This window comes from Antechinus flavipes, chromosome 1 (genome assembly GCF_016432865.1).
Source record: "Antechinus flavipes isolate AdamAnt ecotype Samford, QLD, Australia chromosome 1, AdamAnt_v2, whole genome shotgun sequence".
NCBI lineage: Eukaryota > Metazoa > Chordata > Mammalia > Dasyuromorphia > Dasyuridae > Antechinus > Antechinus flavipes.
Genome location: NC_067398.1, coordinates 511,371,201 through 511,396,301, shown reverse-complemented (window position 1 = coordinate 511,396,301; position 25,101 = coordinate 511,371,201). Strand labels below are relative to the sequence as shown.

Below are 25,101 nucleotides of genomic sequence, written 5' to 3'. Positions count from 1 at the left end.
CCAGGCGCCAATCAGAGTCCAGCAAGTCCGCCCGGGCCCTCTGAAGAAAACAAAGCGACCAGTCAGCACCGACCTTACCTTCAACTCTGCCAATGAAATGAAGAGTTATACGGAAGTCCGGAGATGTGAAGCTTGCACTTCAGAAGTGGATTTATAATTATTTGGTTGTTGCTGCTTGGTATGGTCACCCGGAAATTCACCATTTGTTCTGCACTGAGGGAACCCAGGACTGAGCCTCCCCCTGGACGGAGCCGTCCAGTGCCTACTAACAGCTGTTCGACCGGGGAGCAGAGACTGGCGGCCGCCCGGAGCCACATGACTGCCACCTTTCCTTCTGGGTCTTTGTAGTGGGTTTCTCTTAATCTTCAAGTTGACCTTTTTGTTTTTTTTTCTTTTTCTTTTTCTTTCTGACTTTTATGTTGCGTTTACTTTTCTTTTATATTATTAAGGGATCTTAAAAATGCCTCCGTTCCTTCTCCTATCCTTTTCCTCTATCTTCCACCCAGCACTTGTCTCTTGGAGGGCACTGCTAAGACTTAAGAAGGGGGGAGGGGAAAGAAGGGGAGTCTAAATAATCTTGTAAGCATATAGGAAAAAAGGACCCGGAGAAGAGGAACATAAAAGTATAGACTCTCCTTCTCTTTGTTTTAATACAATAAGGAAAACAAGTATATTTCTTATGACTTTTTAAATTATCTTGTTTCTTTACAGATGTAAAGCTAACAACGTTATTTATATTGTTAATGCAGATCAGAAAATCCAGCAAACAAAACCACACAGACTTAATTACCAGAATGTCTTCTTTCTGAATTGGGGAGGGGGGAGATAAAACAATAATAGTGGGATTAGAATGGGAATGTTACAGGAACTCTCTGAGGAAGGAATTTTCTCTATCCATGCTGGTCAGCACCTTTTCTAAGTAAGACTTATTTAGAATCAAATAAATACCCAGTAAATATTTTACAGACTCCAAAGTTGGTGTCTTTCTAGTCCCCAAATCTGCCTCTTTTTAGGACTGATACTAAAGGGTTTTGCCTTTTATCTGGCCATAATTTGTGTCATTCCCCTTTAAACTTGACTATATATTTTAAATAGTATAGATATTGTCTATGCTAAGATGTTTCTTTGCATTCTCTTGAATGTTTCATTTACTCATTTGTATATTGGAAGAACACAGCAGTTTTATGAAAAGCTGAAATCAAGTCAAAGATTTGTTAGAATACATCTAATCATTCAAAAATCTATGCAAAATCCTTAGCCCCCCAAATTTAAGGCTTTGTTGGAATAAAGTTTAACTTCTGATATAAATCAGAAAACAAACTAAATCTAGCTCAGATTTGTGTTATAGTATTAAAATTGTCTTGGTTCATAGAATCCCAAACAGCATGACCTAGTTGTGACAGTGTTAGTTTTATTCTGGTAGGAAAGTATAAAATTCAAATGTTAGTTGTTAGTAAAAGAAAGGCAGACTAGTTAGATCTAAAGTGTTTTGTGCGTGAAACCCCTTTTGAGTTTGAGATAGAAATAATTACAAATTTGTCCTCTATTCTATTCTGTTTCCTTTGTCCTGGTGGATTAAAGAGAGATCACAAAACAAATCAAAGAGAAAAGAGCCAAAATTTTTCTGAGGTTGCCCTAGCCTTTTTTTTTTTTGGGGGGGGGTGGGAGAGTGAGTGGGGGAAAAAGATAGGAGTTATCGAGTTTAAAATGATAATTTTCTGTTTTTAATTTTGAAATATTGTTGGGCAATTGATAATATTTTATTTCAAGTTATGAATATTAACCTTGCATCCTAAACTGAGTTTAGTAAGTTCAAAAATATTTTTTAAAAAATAAGTTTGTTTGGGGTCTACGGAGGCCTTTCAATTTTAAGGTCATTTCAATAAAGTTAAATTTCATATGCAACTTTTGTGTTTTATTAATTTTGCTTTTATCCAAACTCAGCAAAAAAAAAAAAAAACACAACAAAAAAGGGAAAATTTGAAAAACCAAATATGATTTTAAAATTTATTATTTATTTAACCAGAGGTGGGTAGAGGGGTGGAGGAGTAGGTGGTAGTGTATATACACTTCTATATATGTGTACACACATGTATACATACACACACATATATGAAACATACAAAAAAAGCACAAATACTATATTCTAATTTACTTAGTAATTTCTAATCCAATGAGCTAGAATGGATAAATACTATATTCTTTTGGTAACATGAAGCACTTGTTATTATTTATTTTAAACAGTTTATATTTGGAGATGGAATGTGAAATGGGCAGATTGTCATTTTTGGCCTCAGACATAACTAATAAAAATATTTGACATATAGTATTTTTAGGTTTGCAAAGCACTAACATTACTTCATTTTCTTCTTACAGCAATTCTGTGATATAGGTACTGCAAGTATTATCTCTATTTTACAAATGAGAAAACTGAAGCTAAAATAAGTTAAGTGACTTGTCCAGGATCACACAGCTAGTAAGTATTTGAAACAAGATTCAAGCCAGATATTTGTTACTCCAGATCCAGGGCCCTATTGTTAGAAGTTATAAATAAGGCTAAAACATATATTGCTTGGCATAGTGAAGAGAAGGACATTTCATTATTTTTCCTTATTTTAACCCGTAAAGCTAATGATAGGAGAAGGTAAGAGCTTCAGTTAAGATAAATAATTATGGGTCATTAATCCTTGGCTTTCCCTTTGAAGAATATACTATTTAATTTGAATCAGGAAAGTCAGGGAAAGGTGACATAACCAATTTAATGAGGGTAATGCAATATTAGGCTGTAAATTAAGGAAGGCATTGGGATTGAAATGAGGGAAGTGGTAGAACAAGTTTTGGGAGTTTATATTTTAGGAGGAACCTAGATTAGCTGATTCAGAAGTTGGTGAAGGGATTGGAATAAGTTCTTGAAAGAAAAGGTGGTATTTAGCCTTGAGAAAAGATTGAGGATGACATGATAGCTCACTTAAAGGATTTAAGACTTCTCATGGGGAAGAGAGATGACACTTGGTTCTACCTGACCTCCACTGTAGAACTAAGAAGCAGTGAATGAAGATTGTATACATAGATTTAGGCTAAATAAAAGGGAAATTTACAAGGGAAACTTAAGGGAAAGAAATGTTTAAAAGTGGAATCCACTGCCTCTGAGAGGTATCTTCAGAGATAAATTTCTATCTCTGAAAGTCTTCAAATAGAAGTCAAATGACTGGGAATGTTATAAAGAGCATTTCTGGATTTCTGTTCATGTATACAGTGAGCCTAGTAACCTTTCTAGTACCTTTAAACTAGATTTTAGGATTCTGAGCCATTTCAGGTAGGAGAGAACTTAGAGAATGCCACCTGCAGAATGGTGCATACAATAGACCAAGAAATCCATTAGTAAGGGCAACAAATTCCAGGGTCTCTAAAACTGTTATTTTCTTATGCTATCAGGATATTTTACCCAACTTAAAGAGATCACAGGATTCCTCTTTACTGTCATTTAATTGATGATAAAAGTCAGTAAACTATAGGTTTATTATCTCTGCTTTTTGATGTTCCTAAAGATAGATTATCAAGATTATTATAGTAACATGGATGTATTTATGAAATAATTTTGCATGAAACACATCTGAAGAGAATTTGGAATAATGTAAAAATCTAAAGAGAATTTAATGTTTAGTAGGTGTTTTCTGTTGCTTAAGGCTAGATAAGACTGCAATCAAATGTCTATAGGTAAGCATGACTCATATCGTTCCATAATGAATTTATTTTGATAGATTTCTGTAGACTTTGTGACCCAAAATGAGGCAGCAGTTTTCCCCTTAATGTTTGGCTTGCATTTTATTCAGGAAAGAAAGTAATTTTAGATATTCATTTGAATCAATCACTAGTCATGAAGTAGGAGTGACATTGTTTCTTTATATATTAGTTTGATAATGATGAATAATGTTATAGGGTGGGAATATAACATGTAGCCAAAATTTTCTGTTTCATTTCTTCATGGCAGGACAACGATTAGCAGAAATCTTCCTTTCCCATTCTTATTCAAAGTTCTCTAAGAAGAATTGATTTTGACTTTTTCTTCTTTTTACAGAGGGAATACTAATCATCCTAAGGATCCGAACATTGAAGAAAATATAGAAGTTGCCAAGGTGATAAAGCATGAATGTGTTTTGCACATGGAATGATGATTATAGACTGGTAGGGAGAAGGGGGCAAAGAGTTGGATAAGTGCTATCAAATGCAAATTGGGTTCAGTCTTTCAGGGAAATGTGTTAGATTGGTTCTAAGAAGCTATGTAAGGCAATGGAATTGGCAGGTATTATCTCTATTTTAAGATGTGGAAACTGAATTTGAGTTTTCTAAGGTTAGTTTTTTAAAGAGTCATGTTAATCCCAGAAAACTATTTTATGTAATGACAGGGCTTTTCTGAGGATCTTTTATGCCAATTATGCATAATTTTATTTTTTTAAATTTTACCATTTAACCAGTGCCAGTTCTATACTGTATAAGCAGTATTTTTTTCTATCTTTCAAAATGCACATATTTTAATGTCAGAAGATTCTGTTCCTGCTATTTACTTTGTAGTAAGTGTAGTTATATTGTCCAGATTGAAGATTCAAAGCCTCTGGGAGACCTGTGGAGAATGACATTTAAAAATCTCACTGCTTTTTTGGCTTCTTCTGGAGCCCCATCTCTCTCTTTCTCCCTCTCTCTCTTTCTCTCTCTCTCTCCCCTCTCTCTCCCCCCCCCCCCACCTGTCTCTCTCTCTCTCTCTCTCTCTCTCTCTCGCTCTCTCCCTCTTTTTCTTTCTCCCTCTCTGTCTTTTCCTCTCCCCACTAATTTTTAAAATTTTACTTTTTGTTTTTAATACTACATTTGTTTCCCTTAAACTGGCATGTAGCTCCCTTCACCCCACTGATTAAAAAAAAAAAACTTTCTTGTATCCAAGGAAAATAGGAAAGAATTTAAGCACAACCAACTAAAAATATATCCTTGTCTGATAGCAATACTTCCTTCTACCTTGGAAGTTCCCTTTAAGTCTCTCATCAGTGACTTGTTTTGAAAGCACCCAGAGTTGGTGGGAATAGCCAGAGTTTCTTGAATTTTTGATTTTATTTTTCCCTCTGGACACTTATCAGTGGTACTACTCATAATTTTTGTGCCTAGGATGGTGTTAGATCAGAATCTGAAATAAGTGTATATATATGTTTGTGCAGGCAAGTAAACTATATCTCCACTTTTTGGTTTGAGTCTTATGATAGATTTGGCAGACTAAACCTATATGTTCCATCTCATCCCTATACTTCAACTTAGAGTAGCACTTTGGGAGACTGCTTTACTTTTAACTCCTCAGTTATGTTTCTGGCACTAATTATTGGTTTCTGAATCTGAGAACTGTTTTGGTATAGAGAGATAATGTTAAAGTAGGGACTGGTAAAACTAGAGTAGATTTAATGTCCAAGTAACTTCACCTCTTTCTTCATACTTAAAATTAGGGGAGAGTACTAGATGATTTCTTCCTTCTAATTCCATCCTTTAATCTTATGATCTAATGATCAGAACCAACTCATTGAAGACATTTTCCTCAAAGGTAGTGAAGTTGTATGTTTTGCTGTCTCTTTGATCACCTTTTGAAAGACTGGAGATTCTAAAGTTATAAGGACTGAGACTGAAGCTACTGTAGGGCAAATAGCTCCAGAGGCTTCAAACACTTCCTATTCCCTGTAAAACACAAGATTCTAGAGACTTTTATTTTTTTTTTTTAATCTTGTTCTTTACAGAATTTCAAGTAGTTTCCAGGCTTTTTTGGGGAAAGATTTAAAGTAAAAAAAATTCTCAATGGGGAAAAAAGTAGGAAAAAAGGGAAATTTGTTCTTAGAGAGTATTTTTATTAAATTTTGTGTAGTTTTATGACCAATCCTTTTCTGTTCCTAGTGTTCTTGTATTGAACAGTCAGAGCATTTATACCTCAGGTCATTTGGATTCATGCTGTTAAGACTAAAATTTGATTTTAACTGCAGTAGAAGACAATAAAAAAGCTAACTTTTTCTTGACCTTGATTTATAAGTAAAAAGAAATTTCTATTAGTTATTGATTATGTTTGTCAGGAGTTTATTTTACTTCTATGTTAAGTTTATGTTAGATAAAACCCAAGATTGGAGAGATCACAGGATGATCTGAATGTTATATTAGAAAGATAGTATGGACCAGTTTTAGTCAAGTTCTGCCAAATGAGCTGGTGCTTAGTTTTGTGTATACATCAAATTGGCCGTGAGTGTAGAAATGATGTTTTATTTCAGATGACACCTGTGCATTTGACTTCCTTCTAGACACAGTTAAACAAATTTATTAGTTCATGCTCTGGGAAAGAATTTTTTTTTTTTTTGATGTTTGTTACCTTTTTCTTTTTTTTTTTAAATTTTTAAAATATATATATATATGTTATATATATATATATATATTATTTTATTTTATAATAACTTTATATTGACAGAATTCCATGTCAGGGTAATTTTTTTACAACATTATCCCTTGCACACGCTTCTGTTCTGATTTTTCCCCTCCCTTCCTCCACCCCTTCCCTAGATGGCAAGCAGTCCTATATATGTTAGATATGTTGCAGTATATCCTAGATACAATATATGTTTTCAGAACCGAACAGTTGTCTTGTTGCATAGGGAGAATTGGATTCAGAAGGTAAAAATAACCCGGGAAGAAAAACAAAAATGCAAATAGTTCACATTCGTTTCCCAGTGTTCTTTCTTTGGATGTAGCTGCTTCTGTCCATCATTTATCAATTGAAACTGAGTTAGGTCTCTTTGTCAAAGAAGTCCACTTCCATCAGAATACATCCTCATACAATATCGTTGTTGAAGTGTATAATGATCTCCTGGTTCTGCTCATTTCACTTAGCATCAGTTCATGTAAGTCTCTCCAAGCCTCTCTGTATTCATCCTACTGGTCATTTCTTACAGAACAATAATATTCCATAACATTCATATACCACAATTTACCCAGCCATTCTCCAATTGATGGGCATCCATTCAATTTCCAGTTTCTAGCCACTACAAACAGGGCTGCCACAAACATTTTGGCACATACAGGTCCCTTTCCCTTCTTTAGTATTTCTTTGGGATATAACCCAGAAGTAACACTGCTGGATCAAAGGGTATGCACAGTTTGATAACTTTTTGGGCATAATTCCAGATTGCTCTCCAGAATGGTTGGATTCGTTCACAACTCCACCAACAGTGCATCAGTGTGGGAAAGAAATTTAAAGCATCATTCTAATTACAGTGGTGTAGATTGCCAGAGGCATGCCATAAGATCTATAGAAGCTTCTTATGACTATTGCCCTTTTTAGTTCTTCATTGTCTCCTGAGAGGGACCATGTTGTATACTATGGCTCATTATTTACGTGACATTGAGCAAGAAGATCTCTGTTTATACATACCATAAGAAGTTTATATGTTTCTACATTTCCAGAAACACTTCTCATTTGGGGCAGCTGGGCCATTGAAATTTTGTAGCTTGTGAATTTGATAATTGATAATGCTAGGCTATCATTTTTATTGATATGAAACCTTGCATTTAGGAAGGCCAAAATTACAGCAGATGGTAAAGGGCTTTAGAGGAAAAGGGATCATGAAATGGTTTAAGGTAATATTTGATGTAAAGCCTAAGTTGGATGCTCTGAAATTAAAGGTTATGGCATCCTGTCCACTTAAGTGGTTCTAAGAATTTTTCGTTGCTGACAGAGGTATTTTCTTCAATTTTCTGTCATGATTAGTTTGGTGTGACAAATGTGGTTATAGGCCACATTTTCAAGTTTATATAAGAACAGTGTGCAGTCCTCTTATAAGAGCCATCTCTGGGGAACTTGAATGCATACAAAAACTATTACATAGTTAGAAACAGAAAACCAGTTCTTTGCTAGTAATCTGGTTTCATGATAAAGTGAAAAACAGGATAATTGCTTGTTAATTTTTTTTTTTTCTGTTCTTTTAAAGTCATTGCATTTAAGTAAGTGAAGCATGTATTGCTGGTTTTAAAATTATTTTCTTATTCTTTTAGGTATTCTGTTCAGATCTGGATACCATATCTTGATAAGGATACCCACATTTTCTTAAGGAAAATTCTAAATGGATTTGGCCCTTGATCACTGAGGCATATTCCTTTGGACAGATGAAATGCCTAAATATAGATTACTATCTAGAACTGTGAATTTTTTTCACTTCAAGAGGAAGAACTGGTTCTTGTTGAAATTTGGATTTCTTGTCTTTGCTCTGATTGTGTTTTGTGAATATATAATTTATTATTTAGTGATCTTTCAGTGTCGCTGGCCAGAAGTGAAAACTATAGCTTCTGGAAGCAAAGAACAGACTCCTGAACCTGTGCTGAAGGTTATATTTTTAGCTGATACACACTTGCTTGGAGAAGTAAATGGACATTGGTTGGACAAATTACGACGGTAGGAACAAAAATTCAGAAACCCTTTTGAAATTTTATAAATTTAAGAATGTAGCACTAAGTGCTCTCAACAATCTGGTCAAACACCTCTGACTTCAAGGAACTCCTCAGACTTCTTTCCAAAAGCTAGACATTAGGGATTAAAGTTACATCCTTGCCAGCTCACAAATACACTAATTATCTCATGGATTCAAATTTCTGGGTGGTAGGGAAACAAACAGAACCATTTCTGAGGGTTCTCTGTCATGATTTGTTTCCTCATAACCTGAGTATACTTACATTTTGCTCTCTTTTGGGTAAGAGATGGATTTGAAGACAGCGGCTGCTGAAAATCTCCAAATTCATATTAGGGATTGGAATTGAAGAAACTTCTCGGACATATCTGTCTAATACCTATTCCTAGGTGGTAGTATGAGGTTTTGTGAATTAGGAGGAGACCTTAACTACCATGTTAGCAAATATGGCTTTCTTCTTTTTGATTATCCGTACTTTTTGCCAGTCTCAAATCTGCTGGCCATGTACCACATGGAGACGGCTATATTTTTCTTCTGGATCTTTTTATTTTTTAGTTTTCTCTCCCATAATGGGTTTACTGTGTGGTTGATGTCTTTTGCTGGGTAGAGAATATATTTAGAGAGAGGAAAGACAGAAAGGAAGAGCAAAGTAAGAAGAGGTGATGGACCTAAGCAGTACCCAAAGTGGAGTATATTAGGATAGGGCTGGGGAATGAGTGTCACTATATTTCTGCTGGACAATGTAATTTTACTTTCTGCTTTACTAATTACAAACTCCTCCAGATATTTCTTGGAAGTCTTCCTTTTGCTGATGCTGTTTCTCTGTTCTTTTTTTCTCTGGTGTGGAAGACCTTGAGTCAAGAAATATTAAAAAACTACCAGTTTTGAGAGGCAACATGACTGACATAACAATGCATGATTAGCTGTGTGTGGTAGCTAGAAAGAGCAGTTAGCTGCCTGTGCTGATATTTGAAAGGCCAAATTGCCTTGTCCAAAATAATTTGTCTTTCTGGCAAACCATGGGATCTGAATTTGCACCTTACTATTGCAAAACAGGTCAGGCAGTCCTTAGAATTTGGAAACCTTAGAAAGATGTAAAAAATAATATTGGCCAAGTCCTTTAAGAGACCTTTGAAAGAATCTCTCTTGAACATTTTTTATGTACCGACACCATGGTTTCTTGATAATTTCTTTCTTCTACCATCTCTTCACTATTTTTGTCCAGTTAAAACAAAGAAAGGTCTCTTTGGTGAAAACAGATTTTGATAGGTACTAAATAATAATATAAACTAGGCTTTCCATCAGGTCACAAGAGTGGAATTTAGGAAGTTTTGCTTCAATGGACAGTGTGGTATACACTTGCTATGTAGAGGTCAGGATTTAGGGTGAAGAGATTATGGCAGATAAGTATTTCTTATGGTGGTTTTAGTTCTCTCCCTATTTCTGATAAGATGTATCAGATTCTCAACCTTTTCCCTTTTCATCATTCTGAAGTTGGAAGTTGATGGGGAGGGTAGAAGTGTAATTGGATTGTATTAATTTGTTTCCTCTGATCCTCCCTAGATCTTTAACAGGATTTAATTATAAATTTACCTATAAAATGGGCTAATGATTTTTCCCCTCTCAAAGGGAGTGGCAAATGGAAAGGGCCTTTCAGACAGCCCTATGGTTACTACAGCCAGAGGTTGCCTTTATTCTGGGGGATGTCTTTGACGAAGGCAAGTGGAGTTCCCCTGAGGTAAGACATAAAGTTCAACTTTTTGTTGTTATATAACATATGAAATGGAAAGGATATCTTCAAGAGTCTTAGAACAAGGATTTAATGCTAATCTACTTGGATGGGATTGGTTAGTCTAGTTCTAACTCTACTGGCTTTTAAATTTGGGGTGTATGACTTACCTGGACTTTACATGGTTTCTATATAAAGTATAAAAAGAAACCTCAGGAGACAGAGTTCTTCAACATAAATGTCACTTGCACTATGATGAGCCTGTCAGTGCACATGGTGAAATGTACATTCTACTTCAGGCTTTTACATAACCAATTAATTAAATAAACTGCATTTACAAAAGTAGCTTCCCAAGTCTTACCTTCTGTTAATCTTTTATATTTCCACATCAGAAGGAAAATACATCGAAGATTGCGGTTCCTTTTAATCACTCTATAAAATCCATTTAATCACTCCAAAAAAAATTCTGCAGCAAGATCAGGGTAAAATGTTTTTCATGTTTTGAGTTTAACTGTTCTCACAGTGGACAAGAGAATACTTTGCTAATGATGTTTCATAGTAAATGTTAAAATGATTCCTGCAGCTTAGTTAAAGAGAAGCATTGTGCACCAATAGTCCTACTTTTACCTCATCTCAACCTTTACCAAGTAAATGTTACAAGTGCTCTGGTATTTTTGGCTGAGCAGCAAGGAGCTAACTAGTAGCTTAGAAGTAATGTGTTGGAGGAACTTTAAAAATCAGATTGTGCCTACTTAATTCTCCGTAAGCAATTTAACTACATTATAGAAAGATCAGTTGTAAAAGGAGGTAAGATGCTGGTGCATGTAAAGCTGCCATTTTCTTAGCTTCAGAGAATTCTTACAGAACATCTTGGACAAAGTGGGTTTTAAAAAATAACAATAACTCATTTGCAAATCACAAGAATTAACTTTATTTTCTTACGGTGGATGGCCTTAAAATGAGGATGCCGGTCATCTTGGAAAAGTATATTGTCTATACTAGGAAGTTTATCCAAATTCATTTTTTTGTGCTTAGTCTCAGAAAAAAAAAAAAAAAGGAACTCTTTATACTTCTCAAAATTCCTGCATGATTTAGTATCCCAACTTAGTATTAGGATGGTCTTAAAATGGTTTTCATTTATCTCTCCATCTTCAATCTACATTTCACTTCTGATTCTTGTTTCTCTTTTCCACAACTATACACAAAAAGAATTCTAATACTTCATAGAGAAAGATGTTCAATTAATTTTGGCCTAGTCACTGGGCAACTCCCTCCCTCCTCCTTTGGTGAGGCACTTAGGGTTAAACGACTTGCTAGTTGCTTAACACACAGATAGTGATTATCAAATTTCTGAAGCCTGGTTTGAACTTGGGTCCTCCTGACTCCAGGCCCAGTGCTCTATCCACTGTGCCACCTATCTGCCTGTGAGCATCTTCTAAGAGCTTGTTCTTGTTCTTTTTACAACATTAATATTTTATGAGGCCTTTCAGAATCAAACTTTTTTTTCCCCTCAGGGGTAAGAAATGCTAATTAACATTTTAAAAAAATGCTACAAGGGAACACCTTTTTATTAAGAACTAGTGGTTGGTGAAATAAGCTATTAAAGTATTTTGGAAAGGTTCATTAGAAAAAGTTAAGCCCTGAAGCTCTGAGTTTCAAACTAGATTGCTTTGGGACAGGTTTGTCCTCTTGTTATATCAGGATCATATTTATTTATTTTTCTTAATAGTATTTTATTTTCCAACTACATATAAAGATTATTTTTAACATTCGTTTTTGTAATGTTGAGTTCCAAATCTTTTTCTGCCTCCTTCTCTTACCTTCCTCGAGACAGCATGTAATCTGATACATTATACATGTACAATCATTTTAAACATATTTTTAAATTTGTCATGTTGTAAAAGAAAAATCAGAACAAAAGGAAAAAAAAAACATGAGAAAAATCAAACAAACCAAAAAAAGGTGAAAATAGTATGCTTTGATCCACATCCAGTCTCCATAGTTCTCCCTTTGATTGTGTTTAGAATTTTCTACAGGATATTTCTTAGCCAAAATACAAATTATTGGGTCTTTTTACTTGTATCCTCAGGCTTGGGCTGCTGATGTGGAAAGATTCCAGAGAATTTTTCGACATCCACCTCACACACAACTCATAGTGGTTGTTGGCAACCATGATATTGGCTTTCATTATGAGTAAGTTTTCATGGTACTGCTGTGCCATAGTGTACAGGAAATTTGAGGGGGGCAAGGGATAACTTATGTAAAAAAGCATCATCTATGATACATACATTTTTTTAAAAAGAAGAAATAAGGAAGTTATATTATGTATTTTTGGTTAACATAATTTCAAAATGTACATTTAAAAGCAATGCAATTTTTTCTGGGATGAAATGAAATAATTTAAATGAAAATACTTTGAAAAGTACCAGATAGAAGCCTTGTGATGCTGTCATTCTCACTGTACAATTCAAGTCAGAACATATCTGTAATATTGGATTGAGTGGAGGGTGACATGGTGATTTCAAAGACCTGAAGACCATGCCACATGACGAATGAAAGAAGGAAATGAGAATGTTTATTCTGGAGAAGAGAAGACTTAGGGAGAACCAAATAAAAATACTCAAATACACGAAGGATTTTCTTATAGAAGATAAATTAGTCTTTTTTTCCCCCTTATCAGAAAAGGCAGAATTAGAAACATTTTTGCAGACGTATTCCTTCTGCTCCATGTAAAAAAAAATTTTTTTTCCCCAAATAACAACTGCTCAGAAATGGAATGGTTAACTTTGTTTTCAAAGGTAGGCTGGATGTCCACTTGCTAGAGATGTATTGGGAATTTTAAGATATGGGAAGTGGAAGGGATATTGGATTAGAGAGATTTTGAGGTCCTTCTACCTCTAAAATCCCATAAAAATGTAATTTGTCAGTTTCCTATATTTTCCTATGGCTAGATAAAATATAACTTTTTTTTTCCCTTTCTTTCCTTTTTTTTTTTTTTAAACAATTGAATTTAGGATGAACACTTATAAACTACAACGATTTAAGAAGGTTTTTGACTTTGGAGAATTTTTTTCTATAAAAGGGATTAAGTAAGTATTATTCTACAAATATTTATTAAGTTTTTTATTTTCTATAAACTCACTTTTCCTTGTGAGACTTGATCTACTTAGTGCCTAGCATAATATCACCAAGTAAGGACTTAGTAAATATTGATACTGGGTCAAATCTATGGGTAATTCAGCCCAGTTTTGTCTCCAGTAGTGGTGGGAAGGGTCATGAGGCAGGGTGTTCACTATATAAAGTAACATTTCCTTTATTTGTTTTTAATTTATCTCTGTATTTCAAGAGACATTTCACTAGGTCTAGTATCCTGGAACTTGGCGATTAACTTTTTATGCTTTTGATGACTTTATATATTTGGATCATATCCATTTTTTAGAAGCAGCTAGGTAGTACATTAAGAAAGCTCAGATTCAGGAAAACCTGAAATCACTTTATTGGTTGTCTAGGCAAATTATTTGATCTCTTTAAGTCTCAATTTCCTTATCCATAAAATAAAATCCATAATGACACCTACTTTAGGGGTTTTTTGTGAGGATTAAATGAGATAATGTAAAGTGTTTTATAAACCTTAAAGGACTATATGTATGCTATTATTATTATGAATAATAATAATATTTGATATCCATCTATAGTGATTTCTCCTTGATAGTTTTATTGTTCTTTTATGGACTTTTTTGAGGTCCATTATATTTTTTTAGTTTACTAAACAGAAGTGCATATAGATAGATCGTAGTTTTCCAAAGTTATAATAAATTTTTCTATTTTAATACATCCCTTCATTATGTCTAGAAATTTATTAGATTTTTATTATATATTTGCTACAACAGCACTTTGGATCCTAAAAATATGGACTAGTTCACAGTGACCCCCAGATCCTTTTTCTTACTTGAAATAACAATTTATAGCCCATCATATATTAAGTATGATTTGGATTATTTCCCCCTCCCCCCAGATGACTTTGTGAGACTGTTAAGATACTCATCAGTTCTTACATGCTGTCAGGGATAAACCAGCTCTTTACAACTAACATTTTGACCCTTTTGGAATTTTCTCTGCAGAGATAACTGAAGTGGTTTGCTATTGCTTCTCCAGCTCATTTTAAAGATGAGGAAACTGAGGCAAATAGGGTTATGTGACTTGTCCAAGGTCACACAGGTAGTGTGCCTGAGGTTAGATTTTGACTTGAGTCTTAGGACCTCAATCCTATTGCTTTATCCACTTAGCCATCTAAACTCTTTGCAGAGTAGTTTTAATTTTAGATTTCTGTCCCCTCACTATAGAATATGCATCTAAGCCTCCTAGTGCCCAGTTGGTGTACTTTGGGGAACTCAAGCTAATTTTAGTATTAGCTTAAGAAAAAGCCCAACTAGGAATATAAATCGGTTACAAAATTATGTATGCCTAATTCATTTTAAAGTTATCCATTGTTTTACTAGTTTTATGTTAGTTGAGTGCAAAATTGATTACTGATTATATTTTACTTTAGAAAATAGCTTCCGTCACTAAATAAATTCTTAGATGTCTGCACTCTAATAGTGATCAAAAAATGAAAGAGATTAATTCTATTTCAATATTAACAATCTACATGTCATGGTAGCTTACAAAAAGCCACCTCTTTCCTTTACTGTTCAGGTAAATACTAAAAACTCCATATCATGACTATTACAACTTATACTTTGTCACTTAGACTTCATATAATGCATCTCTCAAGAATAGATTTTAGGGGAAGCTAGGTGGGGCAGTAGATAGAGAACCATCCCTGAAGTCAGGAAGACCTGAGTTCAAATCTGGCCTCAGACACTTAACACTTCCTCGTGGTGTGACCTTGGGCAAATCACTTAACCCCAATTACCTCAGCAAAAAAAAAAAAAAAAAAAAAAGAATAGATTTTAATTTGTCTTGAGGAGAAAATATTTAATAAAATAAAAGGCAAACTCTATTATAGCAAACTTCTAGAAATTATTTTAAAATTTTTATATATTTTGATTTCACTGTATTTTATAATTGGGATAATTAAATCACTAATTGGCACATAGAAATCTTTTGTAATGGGTAGCTTTTGATTCATAATGGTATCTTTAATGATGCTTAATGTATAATAGATGGACATGTTCCCAAAAAAATGTAAGCTCTTTGAGGTCAAGGACTGGGTCCTTCTTATATTTGAATTTCATTATCTAATTGGAGTGTCCAATATATAGTGAGTCGTTAATAAATAAAAACTGATTGATAGATTCAGGACAGCATGAGCTCAAAAGAGAATATTTTTATGTAGTTGATAGTTCCTTTATTGAGCAATCACAAATATCAATTGAATTTTGTTTTTTATATTTTATTTATTATTATTATTTTATATATTTTATATTTACAATAAATTATCTAGCTAGAATTTGATCTTCCATTTCTTTTGCCTTTTGAATTTCTAATGCTTCCTTGAAGGGATTCTTTTTCAACTGGCAAATAAAAGAAAACAACCCAAAATGTTTTCAAAAGGCTGTGTATTGTGGAAAATATACTGTCTTGGGAGTCAGGGGACCTGAGTTAAATTCATTATTGTCCCTGTTGCTTCCTATCTTCATAATCTTGGCTCAGTTTCTTCAGTTGTAAAATGAGAATTGCCTAGATGGTCTGAGATCCCTTCTATCTCTAAATCTCTCATTTAATAAAACAAAGTATATATGATACTAACAAAGAAAGAAAAAAAACTGTTTTGCCCTGGGAGCAATCAGCATCATTAACCTTTTTCCTCGGTGAAAGAATACTATGTGGTCTTTTGCTAGCATATGTAAGCTTCTTTTCTGCCCTAATAAAACATGCTTCACATTTATTACATAAAGGGTTTACATCCTATATTTGCTGTTAGATTGTGAAAATTTTGTTAGTAGTAACTGGCTTATCAAAAAGGCACTCAGAAATTGGGAGAAAATGAAAATGTTGTTTCCTTCTTAACCATTTCAGTTTTGTGATGGCTTTTTGCTAGCATATATAAGCTTCTTTTCTGCCCTAATAAAACATGCTTCACATTTATTAAATTAAATTTTTACATCTTATGTTTGCTGTTTCAGTTATGAAAATTGTATGAATGGAAAGTTTAGCAAAAAGATGCTAAGAATTTTGGGGAAAATGAAAATATTGTTTCTTTTTAACCATTTCAGTTTTGTTATGGTGAACAGTGTAGCCATGGAGGGAGATGGCTGTAATATCTGCTCTTCAATGGAAGCCCAACTCATTAAGCTATCTCACCTACTGAATTGTTCCAGACAGGTAAGGGAAAATGATAATATCATAATAATCTCTCACTGATGTTGTTTTTATTCCATTCTAAACCCAGTAAACTTGTTTTTCTATCCAGTCACTAGCATAATTATTATTATTTAACCATTAGGAGAACCATTCCAGCCCAAAGTGTTTTGGTGTTCAACAGCTTTCAGCATCAGCTCCTATCCTTCTCCAGGTAATAAGAATGGGAAAATCTGGCAATTCTTTATGTCTGTGTATCAACTAAGAAAAGGTTCCTTGAGGTAATTTCTGGCTCTTCAATTTTTGGACAGCATTATCCTCTGTATCGGAGAAGTGATGCTGAATGCACTGGGGAAGATTCTGCTCCTCCAGAGAAAAAGAACATCTTATTTGAAGAGAGATATGATGTACTTTCTAAAGAGGCTTCCCAAAAGGTTTGATAACTTATTATAGTGATACTAATTCAGTGTCACACAAACTTTGTTACATTTCTTTTTAAATAAAAGCGTGTCTTCCTAGTAATAAGTAGATTTTAGTGGCAGGACAGCTCTTTTTTGCAGACTGAAAGGTAGACTTTTGGCAGTTTGTCAAAGTTTTATTAATATAGAAACTAATCTTTTTCATAATGGAACTAATTAAATTGATATATTAATATTAAATCATATATATTTCTCAATCATCTTTTCATAAAGACAAAACTCTCTTTGGCAGATCTGAAAAGAATTTTCCAAGAATGAATGTGTTTTTGTCCCCAGAAATGTGTGACTTGAGCCCAAGACCTAGATTATCTCAAAAGGACACTAAAGAATATGATACTGACATATCATTTAATAATATTCAATAGCAAAGTTTATAGTACTAATGAATTAAAACTCAAACTATCCCGCCATGAGTTTGCATCTTTAATATTCTGAACACTAGGTAATGTTTTGTTTTCTTCTTCAAAATAGCTTCTCTGGTGGTTTCAGCCTCGCTTAATTTTAAGTGGTCATACTCACAGTGCCTGTGAAGTGCTACATGATGGAAAAATCCCCGAAATCAGTGTTCCATCTTTCAGTTGGAGAAACAGAAACAACCCCAGTTTCATTATGGTAAAGTTAAAGTTTATTTTTTGTCTGATAGCTTTCATAAATATTTAAATCAACATGGGTAATCAACTATTTAACTGTTGCTACCTGTAAAAAATATACAAAAACCATGAATTCCCCCAGCACACTTAATTTAGTACACTGCACCCACTTTATAAGCTTATCTCTGGGAGCCAAATCAGTTGACATCATTCAGAGGGTAACTTCAGTTAAGTTGAATTTTTTGTTTTTAATGTGGGGAGTGAGGAGAGGGAGTCTTTAGCAAAGTGGCATAATTATTTTTTGAAGAGGGTGCAGTGTAATTTTTTTTAGATGCATTGAGAACAGCAGAAAGACTATTTCTCCTGGTTGATTTCATCCACTGGAAAAAAGGATAATTTCTTCTCTTACTCCTGGCCATTTCATCCACTTGTTTTCCAAATCGGTGCATTTGCCACTGCAGAGGATGTGAAGGGCTGTCGCTTTTCCATGTTGACATATTTGCCACTGCCCAGGGCTTAACATTAATGGCCACCTGAAATTGAGCTTCTTACGGCAAGGTTGTGTTCCAGCAGCCAGTTCCAATGCACAATATACATCATTTATAATATTTGCACTTAATAGTGAGATGGGGAATGTCCTGTTTTCAAGTTCAAAGTACACAAACTTAAAAAAAAAAAGATGTTTGTTGTTTAGCAAAAATGCCTACAAGGAAAATTCCTTGATTACCCCAGAACATGTATTTCTAAGTAAACAGATTTATTTTAGTGTCTTGTGGCATGAAAAAACAAAACCTTCTTACTCACTCTCTCAGTGATGCTCTTTGGTCTCAGCTCTCTAGTCCAAGTCTTTTCATGTACGTCTCTGAGTTTCTGGTGTGCCCTCTTTAATTTTTTTTTTTTTTTTTAAGTTGAAGCCTAGCATGTTAGGAAGTTGTTTTAATAACAAAGTTACTTTCCCATCTCAGTATCCACTTGGGTGCTCCTCTGTCCTTAAATTCCCTTTCCTGGCTGGTGCCAGGGGTATCTTGTATAAGACAAAAGACAGCACACATCACCTCTGGCAAGCTTTGCCTCTTGACAGGGAAATGCCTTTGGTGCATTGCTATAGGGATGAGCCTATTCTTTGCCCAGGAGGGGAGCAGTCAAGAAATAACCCAAGTGGTCTGCTAGCTTTGTTGTTCTATTGAGACTAAATTATCTGTGTTCTAACAACAGCATGACTCTGTTTCTTATTTTTTTATTTGTTTGTTTTGTTTTTGTATTTCTTTTTGTTTTTTAGGGCAGCATAACATCAGTAGATTATTCCCTCTCCAAATGTTTCCTTCCACTTGAGCATACAGTGCTGACTATCTACTGCACAGCAGGTATTTTGGTGGCTTTGTTATTATTAACTCACTGTCAGCCTTTGTAACACCACCGTTTCTTTTCATCTCATTTCATTCGGTTGATACGTAATCAGAAAGCATAAGGCAATGTGAAGAGCAGGACATTTCTGCGTTTAGTAACAAATACCAAAGCGGAAAACAACTGAACTTCAGGCTGTATTCATGTCAGAGAATGACCTAACTGGACGAGTCCAGATGCAGGCCATCCATTTTTATGCACATCATAGAAATTTTAAACAATTGATATGAATTACTACAGGATAAATAGTTGATTGAAATGTTTTCATGCTGTAAAAAAAAAAAAAAAAACAAGTATCCTACAACAAATTGAACTGTTTTCTTGCTATATAATTTTTATCAAATATATGTATACTCAGATTGTATCTGTACAACATGTAAGTCCTATTAGCCTCATAACTTGCATGCACTACAAACTCCTACCTTCCACGGATGGAACTTACAACCCAGAAACACACTGGCAGTAGTGTATGTACATATCAGTGGGTGTGGCTTCTGTTCTAGTATGACATTTCCCTCAGATTCCTAAATTTTATAAAGCTGTACATCTAGAAGGGGAAGCAGATTCTCCTTTAGATACTACAAGAGCAGGAAAATATTGTTCGTTTGGTAGAATTCTACTTTTTTTTTCTGCTGAAACAGGATTATTATTATTATTATCATTATTATTATTATTATTGTTTAAATAGGTATAATTAGTTCTCTACGAGACAATTTTTAATCCCATCTAATGGTCAAAAAAGACACTTCTGAAAATTGGAAAAAAATGGCCTATCAAAAGGTAAATTGACATGTTTTTCATTTTGAGCCAGAAATAATTTTTTTTAAGCAGCCTGAATTTTTCTTTATATTATCATTATAAATAGGCAACAATCTTGCACTACAGTTTCCAAGGAATCTGTAAGAGAAGCAAATATTGTGTGTGTGTGTGTGTGTGTGTGTGTGTGTGTGTGTGTGTGTGTATCACAGTATAGATGTTTATTTTATTTGAGAAATTTCTCCCCTCTCCAGTTTTTCCCTATTTTTGGTTTCTTGAGAGACATCTAGAATATAGCTGCATGTCCTCTCTCTTTCTTGGAAGTGTGAGGGGATTTGAACATAGGTTTTGCTTTTTTTTTCATCTATCAATCTGACTGAATGATCTTATGAAACAGTAGGGTTAATATAATGCTGATGGGAGAGAACTCAGGAGGATGCAAGAGAGGCTTTTATAATATGTTATAAAATTAGTTTTAAATGAAGAAATAGGAGCATTTACTGACATTTAATTTTAGGGCAAAAGAGAGCATTGGTTTTAAAAAATATATTATAAAAACCTGATTTATGGGGTGAGTCTTAAAATTCTAAACAAAGGATGGAGACAGTCCATGTATTGGTAAAGAAAATTGATGAAGTAATGTAGGCTAACACTTGTCTAGGTTTCTGTTATTGCAACTGTAATTTTTTGACATTTGTACAGGTTATTTCAGACACAGGAAAAGTATATACTCACACAGACAAAACACCCGTGTATAAAATATAAAGCAGTGTTATAGTTACTAAAAAGGACATGCCTTATTGCTACAACAATTCTTGCTTTTTATATAATGTACTGTACCATAACTTGTTTTGAGAATGTCATTTGCATAAATTATTCAAGTTTGAGAAATATTCACACATTTTGATCCTACAATATTTAAAATAAAACAATTTTCTAATGTGTCTCTTTATTAAAAGAGAAATAAAAATGTCATCTTGCAATTTTCTTAGGTCAGACATGGGTTTACACCTTTTAAAATATTCTTATCTTATATTTACTTGCACAATAAAATCTGCTGTTGTTATAAAGATTTAAGAGCTTTATCTGAGGGTGCTCTACATGTTCACAATCACACCATGTGATTGTAAAAGTATCAATAACCAAAGAATTATGAAATATAGTCTAGAGAGAAAAAAAATTCTTGGTTCTTCCTCTTGAGAGACAACACCTGGTTGCAATTTGGACCCGAATAAATTCGATATTTCAAAACTGAGTCTCCCAAAAGGAAAGGCATGTTGCTTCAATAGCTTCTTACTGGGTAAGACCTTATTTGTAAAGGTGTAAGTGGTTAATTTGCATAATTTATATAATTTTTTTTTTTTACTAAAAGTGTATTCCACTTTTTTTTCAATATAAACCAGAAAACCCCTAAATTCTACAGATAAAGTTCCTACCTCCAGTCATGGCTGCAGGTAAGGCTGACATCAAGCTGTACAGCGCAATCAAAAACATACTTACATCTTAGCTCAGTTTACAGGTACAGCCATAATCAAGGCACAAAGATCTTCTACAAGTATTTTCTTCAATAAAGTTGTACAAAATAATATTACATTTTACAGTCTGTACAATATAATAAACCAGCAGTAAAACAAACAAAAAAAAAAAAATAGAGAGGGAGGACTGGTGTCCAAGAATGACCTAAGCTAAAAAGATCATTTGTGGACAAAACAAAGAACAGTTTAGGGTAGGGAGGAGTAGATTTTCTGCCTTGATGCAGTAGGCTAGAAGTAGCTTTTAATTCAAAAGTCTGAGGTGTGTAGGGACACTCTGCTATGAAACCCCAGAAGAACTGCTTATCTTCCCCATGCCTCTCAGGCTCTACTCTACGACCTATGCCGGTAAACGGCTTAAAAGAGGAGGCCACTTGATTAGTTAACCTGCAACTCAATGCTAAAAACTGTGATAGAATAATAAATATCATAGTGCTGCTACATTGTGTGTATGCTTTCTCAACAGTATTTAATAACCTGATACAAAGTGCATTATTCTTTTCACCTATCAAGTACTCTTCAGTGTCATGTTTAAAAAAAAAAAAGGACCCCTAACATGCAGAGGTTTGACTGTAGTGCCATCTGATAAGAGTCACCAGTTTATGTTAACATAACTTACTGGAAAAATTTAGTAGGTTATGTTTGAAAATTTTAAAAAAATCCTAGGGGAAAACGGAGGTAGCCAAAGGCTTAATGGAATGATAAAGGAATGGCATACCTAAGGAAAGCCTGGACCTAGTCCCAAAGAAGCAGGAAGAATAAAAGAAAAACTTACTTGAAATGAACACCGGGATACAGGTGGGGATGGCTAAATAACCAAACTAAACAGACCCAGAGGCTAACAAGTATTCTAGAGTATATTCTTCCATCCTGTGTTGGGTAGGACAGAGAAATGAGAGAGAGAGCGAGCGCGCGCGAAAGAGAAAGGAGCAGATAATTGAAAACCACAGGCTCCATGGTGACCCTAATCACAAGAGTTCATACTGTTTAAGGTGCATCCTCTGAATGATATCTCGACAGTCATTGAACACTCTGCGGATGTTCTCAGTGTCCACTGCACATGTAAAGTGAGGGTAGCAGTAATGCTTGCCGTCGCCAGTTGCTGTACTTATCCTCTGCAAAACAAGAATTACTATGTAAGTCTCTGTCCTTTGGCTTGGGAAATTCATATCTGTCAGGATCTATACTCCCAATTGGGCTTTCCCCTATGTTTTTGTTTCTTCACAACCAGATTAGGATTAAATTTATTTTTGGAGAATCCACTTTAGATGGTACTTGGCTATTTCTTAAGAGTATTTTTACTCCCAGAAGACTAAATAAAAGGAAAAGTGCTGACCAGGTCATCTGGTCAAGTCTCTTTCTTAGTGTAATGGATATTTCACGGCATCAAAAGAAGGTGCATAGGGAGTCCTTTTTATATTCCATACATTTTTACTTCTTTTAACACTCACACCAAGTTAACAGTGATTTCACACTGGTCAACAAACAACTCAATCTGATTAAAACACTTTACAAAGTGGTTTTTTTTCCCTTCTTCTTTTAATACTGCTATGATGTATTAATACCTTTCTTTGATGAAGGAAACACATTTTTAAAAATTGAGGGACTTACCCATGGTTAGAAAGCTAACAAGTACTGGAACCATGACTTTGAAACAACTTTTCTGGCTGAATTTGATGTTCTTTTCATTACAATAGACTGCTTGTGTAGGCAAGTGTTAAATATAATAATGATCCCATAACAATTGTATAAGGAGGTTCAATCATTCAATAAGAATTTTAAGAGCATTTTTTTGGGCTCAGTATTGTGCTCAGTATCTCCCATGGGGATGCAGAAGAATATACATACGTCTGTGTTTGTGTGTGTGTGTGTGTGTGTGTGTGTGTACAAATACACATATACCTATATGCATGTGTGTATGAGTATATGTGTATTTTATTCCCTTAAAGAATTCACTTTCAATCTGTGGGAAAGAAGCATACACACAAGAAACAAGAGTAATGTGAGTGAAAAACTGAGGATCTAGCAGTAAAGAAACTGCATGAGAGAACCTCTCTTGGTCATCATCATGGAGATATATGTTCATTATGATGAAAGATACTGATCATAATACTAGGTTTGGTAAAAAGTTTAATTTAACAAATACTTAAAATGCCTATTTCATTTTATTTAAATGCACATAGCATAGTGTTTATAGGGAAAAGTAATCACGCCTTTCTAGATTTATTTTTGTGTGAGGAAAGCTGTAGCATTACATAAAAAGTATTTGTATACATCTCCAACCATGGGTCAAGTTGCTTCTGATCAATTTTCTAATAAGATGGGCCATCCTTTTCATGTCTAAGCAGATAAAAGAGAAAAAATGAATACTGGCTGACTAAAATTGCTGCCTGTTCCCTAAGTAGCACCAATATGATTGAAATAGGACTGTAGTTGTTTACTAACTGTGGTAAAAGAAATAAAAATCAAACTTAGGCTTGTGATCTACACTGGAAAAAAAATACACAACTCCAGAGTACTAATGCTCTGGAATTAATTTTTCACTGGTAATGCCTTGTATTTTCATTTATGTAGAGAAACAAAGGATAATCCTATTTTCAACTTGGGAGCAAATGAAATGAAAAAAAGTTTACTTAATTTCTCAGACATATGTTAGAAAAGTACTACCTGGCATCAACCTATACTAGTGGGGAGAATCTTGATGACTTAATTTCTTCTTTTTTAGAAACAGTGGAGTTATGGAAAGAGCATCCAGTTTAAAGTTAAGCAATTTGAATTTGAATTTTGACTGATACTTACCTAGCTGTATATGACTTTTGGCATAGCACATAAGGTCTTGGAACTTCAGTTTCCATAATTTTTTTCATGAGAGCCAAGACCCTACCATTTTATATTTCTGACAGATTTCTCAGGTACTTCATAGCAGGGATTGAATCAAGGTCATTGAATGTACCACTATCTTCTTTTGGCAACAATTCTCCATAGACCATGATATTAAAACTAAAGCTTATAATCATGACATATTTGCAGGACGTCTAAAATTTACAATGTTTACCACAACAACCCCAGAAATCACATATTAGTATCTTTCCAAATCACAATATTATGCTGCTTCAGGCACTAGAGAGCTCCAACTCTTAAGTTTATTATGTGCTTTCCACAAATCAAAGCCCAAACCTGAATCTGTTCATTATCATCAAGTTATTCTTTACATAGCTATTGTTTTTATTTTAATATACCACTGTAGGTAGATATGTATTTGTAGCCTTTGCAGGAAGACAGTAAGAAAAGCACAAGATGATTATTTTGCTAAATAATTTACTCTGTTTTTCTGCCACAAGTGCACTATCAATCATCCATAAACTAATATTAAGAGCTTTAAGTTTAACATCCTTGTCTATGAAGAAATATTGTCAAGGAGAATTTACAGTAGTGGGCTCAATGGTTCATTAATTTTTTAATCTCTTCTATGAAATTCCTGAGAATTTTGAGGAAAGTATCAAATGTAGAGTCTCAGGTTTAATCAGAGAATATTGGATTCGAAAGCTCTCAGAAGTGATATGATTTGTCAATTTGCTAACTTATCTCCCTTTCCCTTAGTCTCTAAATTTTTTGTTTCCTACCAATGGGTAGAATATATCTATAAGAAATTATAGAACCTCACAAACAATGGGAATCATATACTTTTAAAAACAGTCAATTGACATAAAGAGAAAAAAAAGTAATGTAATTTCAACAACTACATTAAAAAATAATCCTGCCAAGTTAATTTTCTATCCTTTATTTTCAATATGCATGCATCTTTGCAATGGGATTATGTAAAAAGGCCAACACTAT

The 25,101-nt window shown here is 34.1% G+C and overlaps 2 protein-coding genes across 5 annotated transcripts in view; one reads left to right on the top strand and one right to left on the bottom strand.

Moving 5' to 3' along the window:
• MPPE1 (metallophosphoesterase 1) lies at positions 1 to 20,664 on the top strand. 3 transcript variants are annotated; one of them, XM_051970479.1, is made up of 12 exons: positions 1 to 347; positions 2,377 to 2,476; positions 4,079 to 4,136; positions 8,062 to 8,458; positions 10,101 to 10,209; positions 12,290 to 12,393; positions 13,215 to 13,289; positions 16,419 to 16,527; positions 16,649 to 16,717; positions 16,815 to 16,937; positions 17,454 to 17,594; positions 18,852 to 20,664. In XM_051970479.1, the coding sequence occupies exons 4-12, from the start codon at positions 8,178 to 8,180 to the stop codon at positions 18,981 to 18,983; spliced, it is 1,143 nt and encodes a 380-aa protein (XP_051826439.1). In that variant the 5' UTR covers positions 1 to 347; positions 2,377 to 2,476; positions 4,079 to 4,136; positions 8,062 to 8,177; the 3' UTR covers positions 18,984 to 20,664. The 3 variants fall into 3 exon arrangements, with proteins under 3 accessions (XP_051826439.1, XP_051826438.1, XP_051826440.1); XM_051970478.1 differs by lacking the exon at positions 1 to 347 and having other exon boundaries at positions 1,660 to 2,476; XM_051970480.1 differs by lacking the exons at positions 1 to 347; positions 2,377 to 2,476; positions 4,079 to 4,136 and having other exon boundaries at positions 7,144 to 8,458.
• Positions 20,386 to 25,101, bottom strand: part of GNAL (G protein subunit alpha L) — a 462,472-nt gene continuing 457,756 nt past the window's right edge. For both annotated transcript variants that reach the window (XM_051970476.1, XM_051970477.1), the window contains exon 12: positions 20,386 to 22,379. In XM_051970476.1, the coding sequence (XP_051826436.1) occupies positions 22,233 to 22,379 (147 nt within the window). In that variant the 3' untranslated portion in view covers positions 20,386 to 22,232. The remainder of the gene's footprint in view (positions 22,380 to 25,101) is intronic.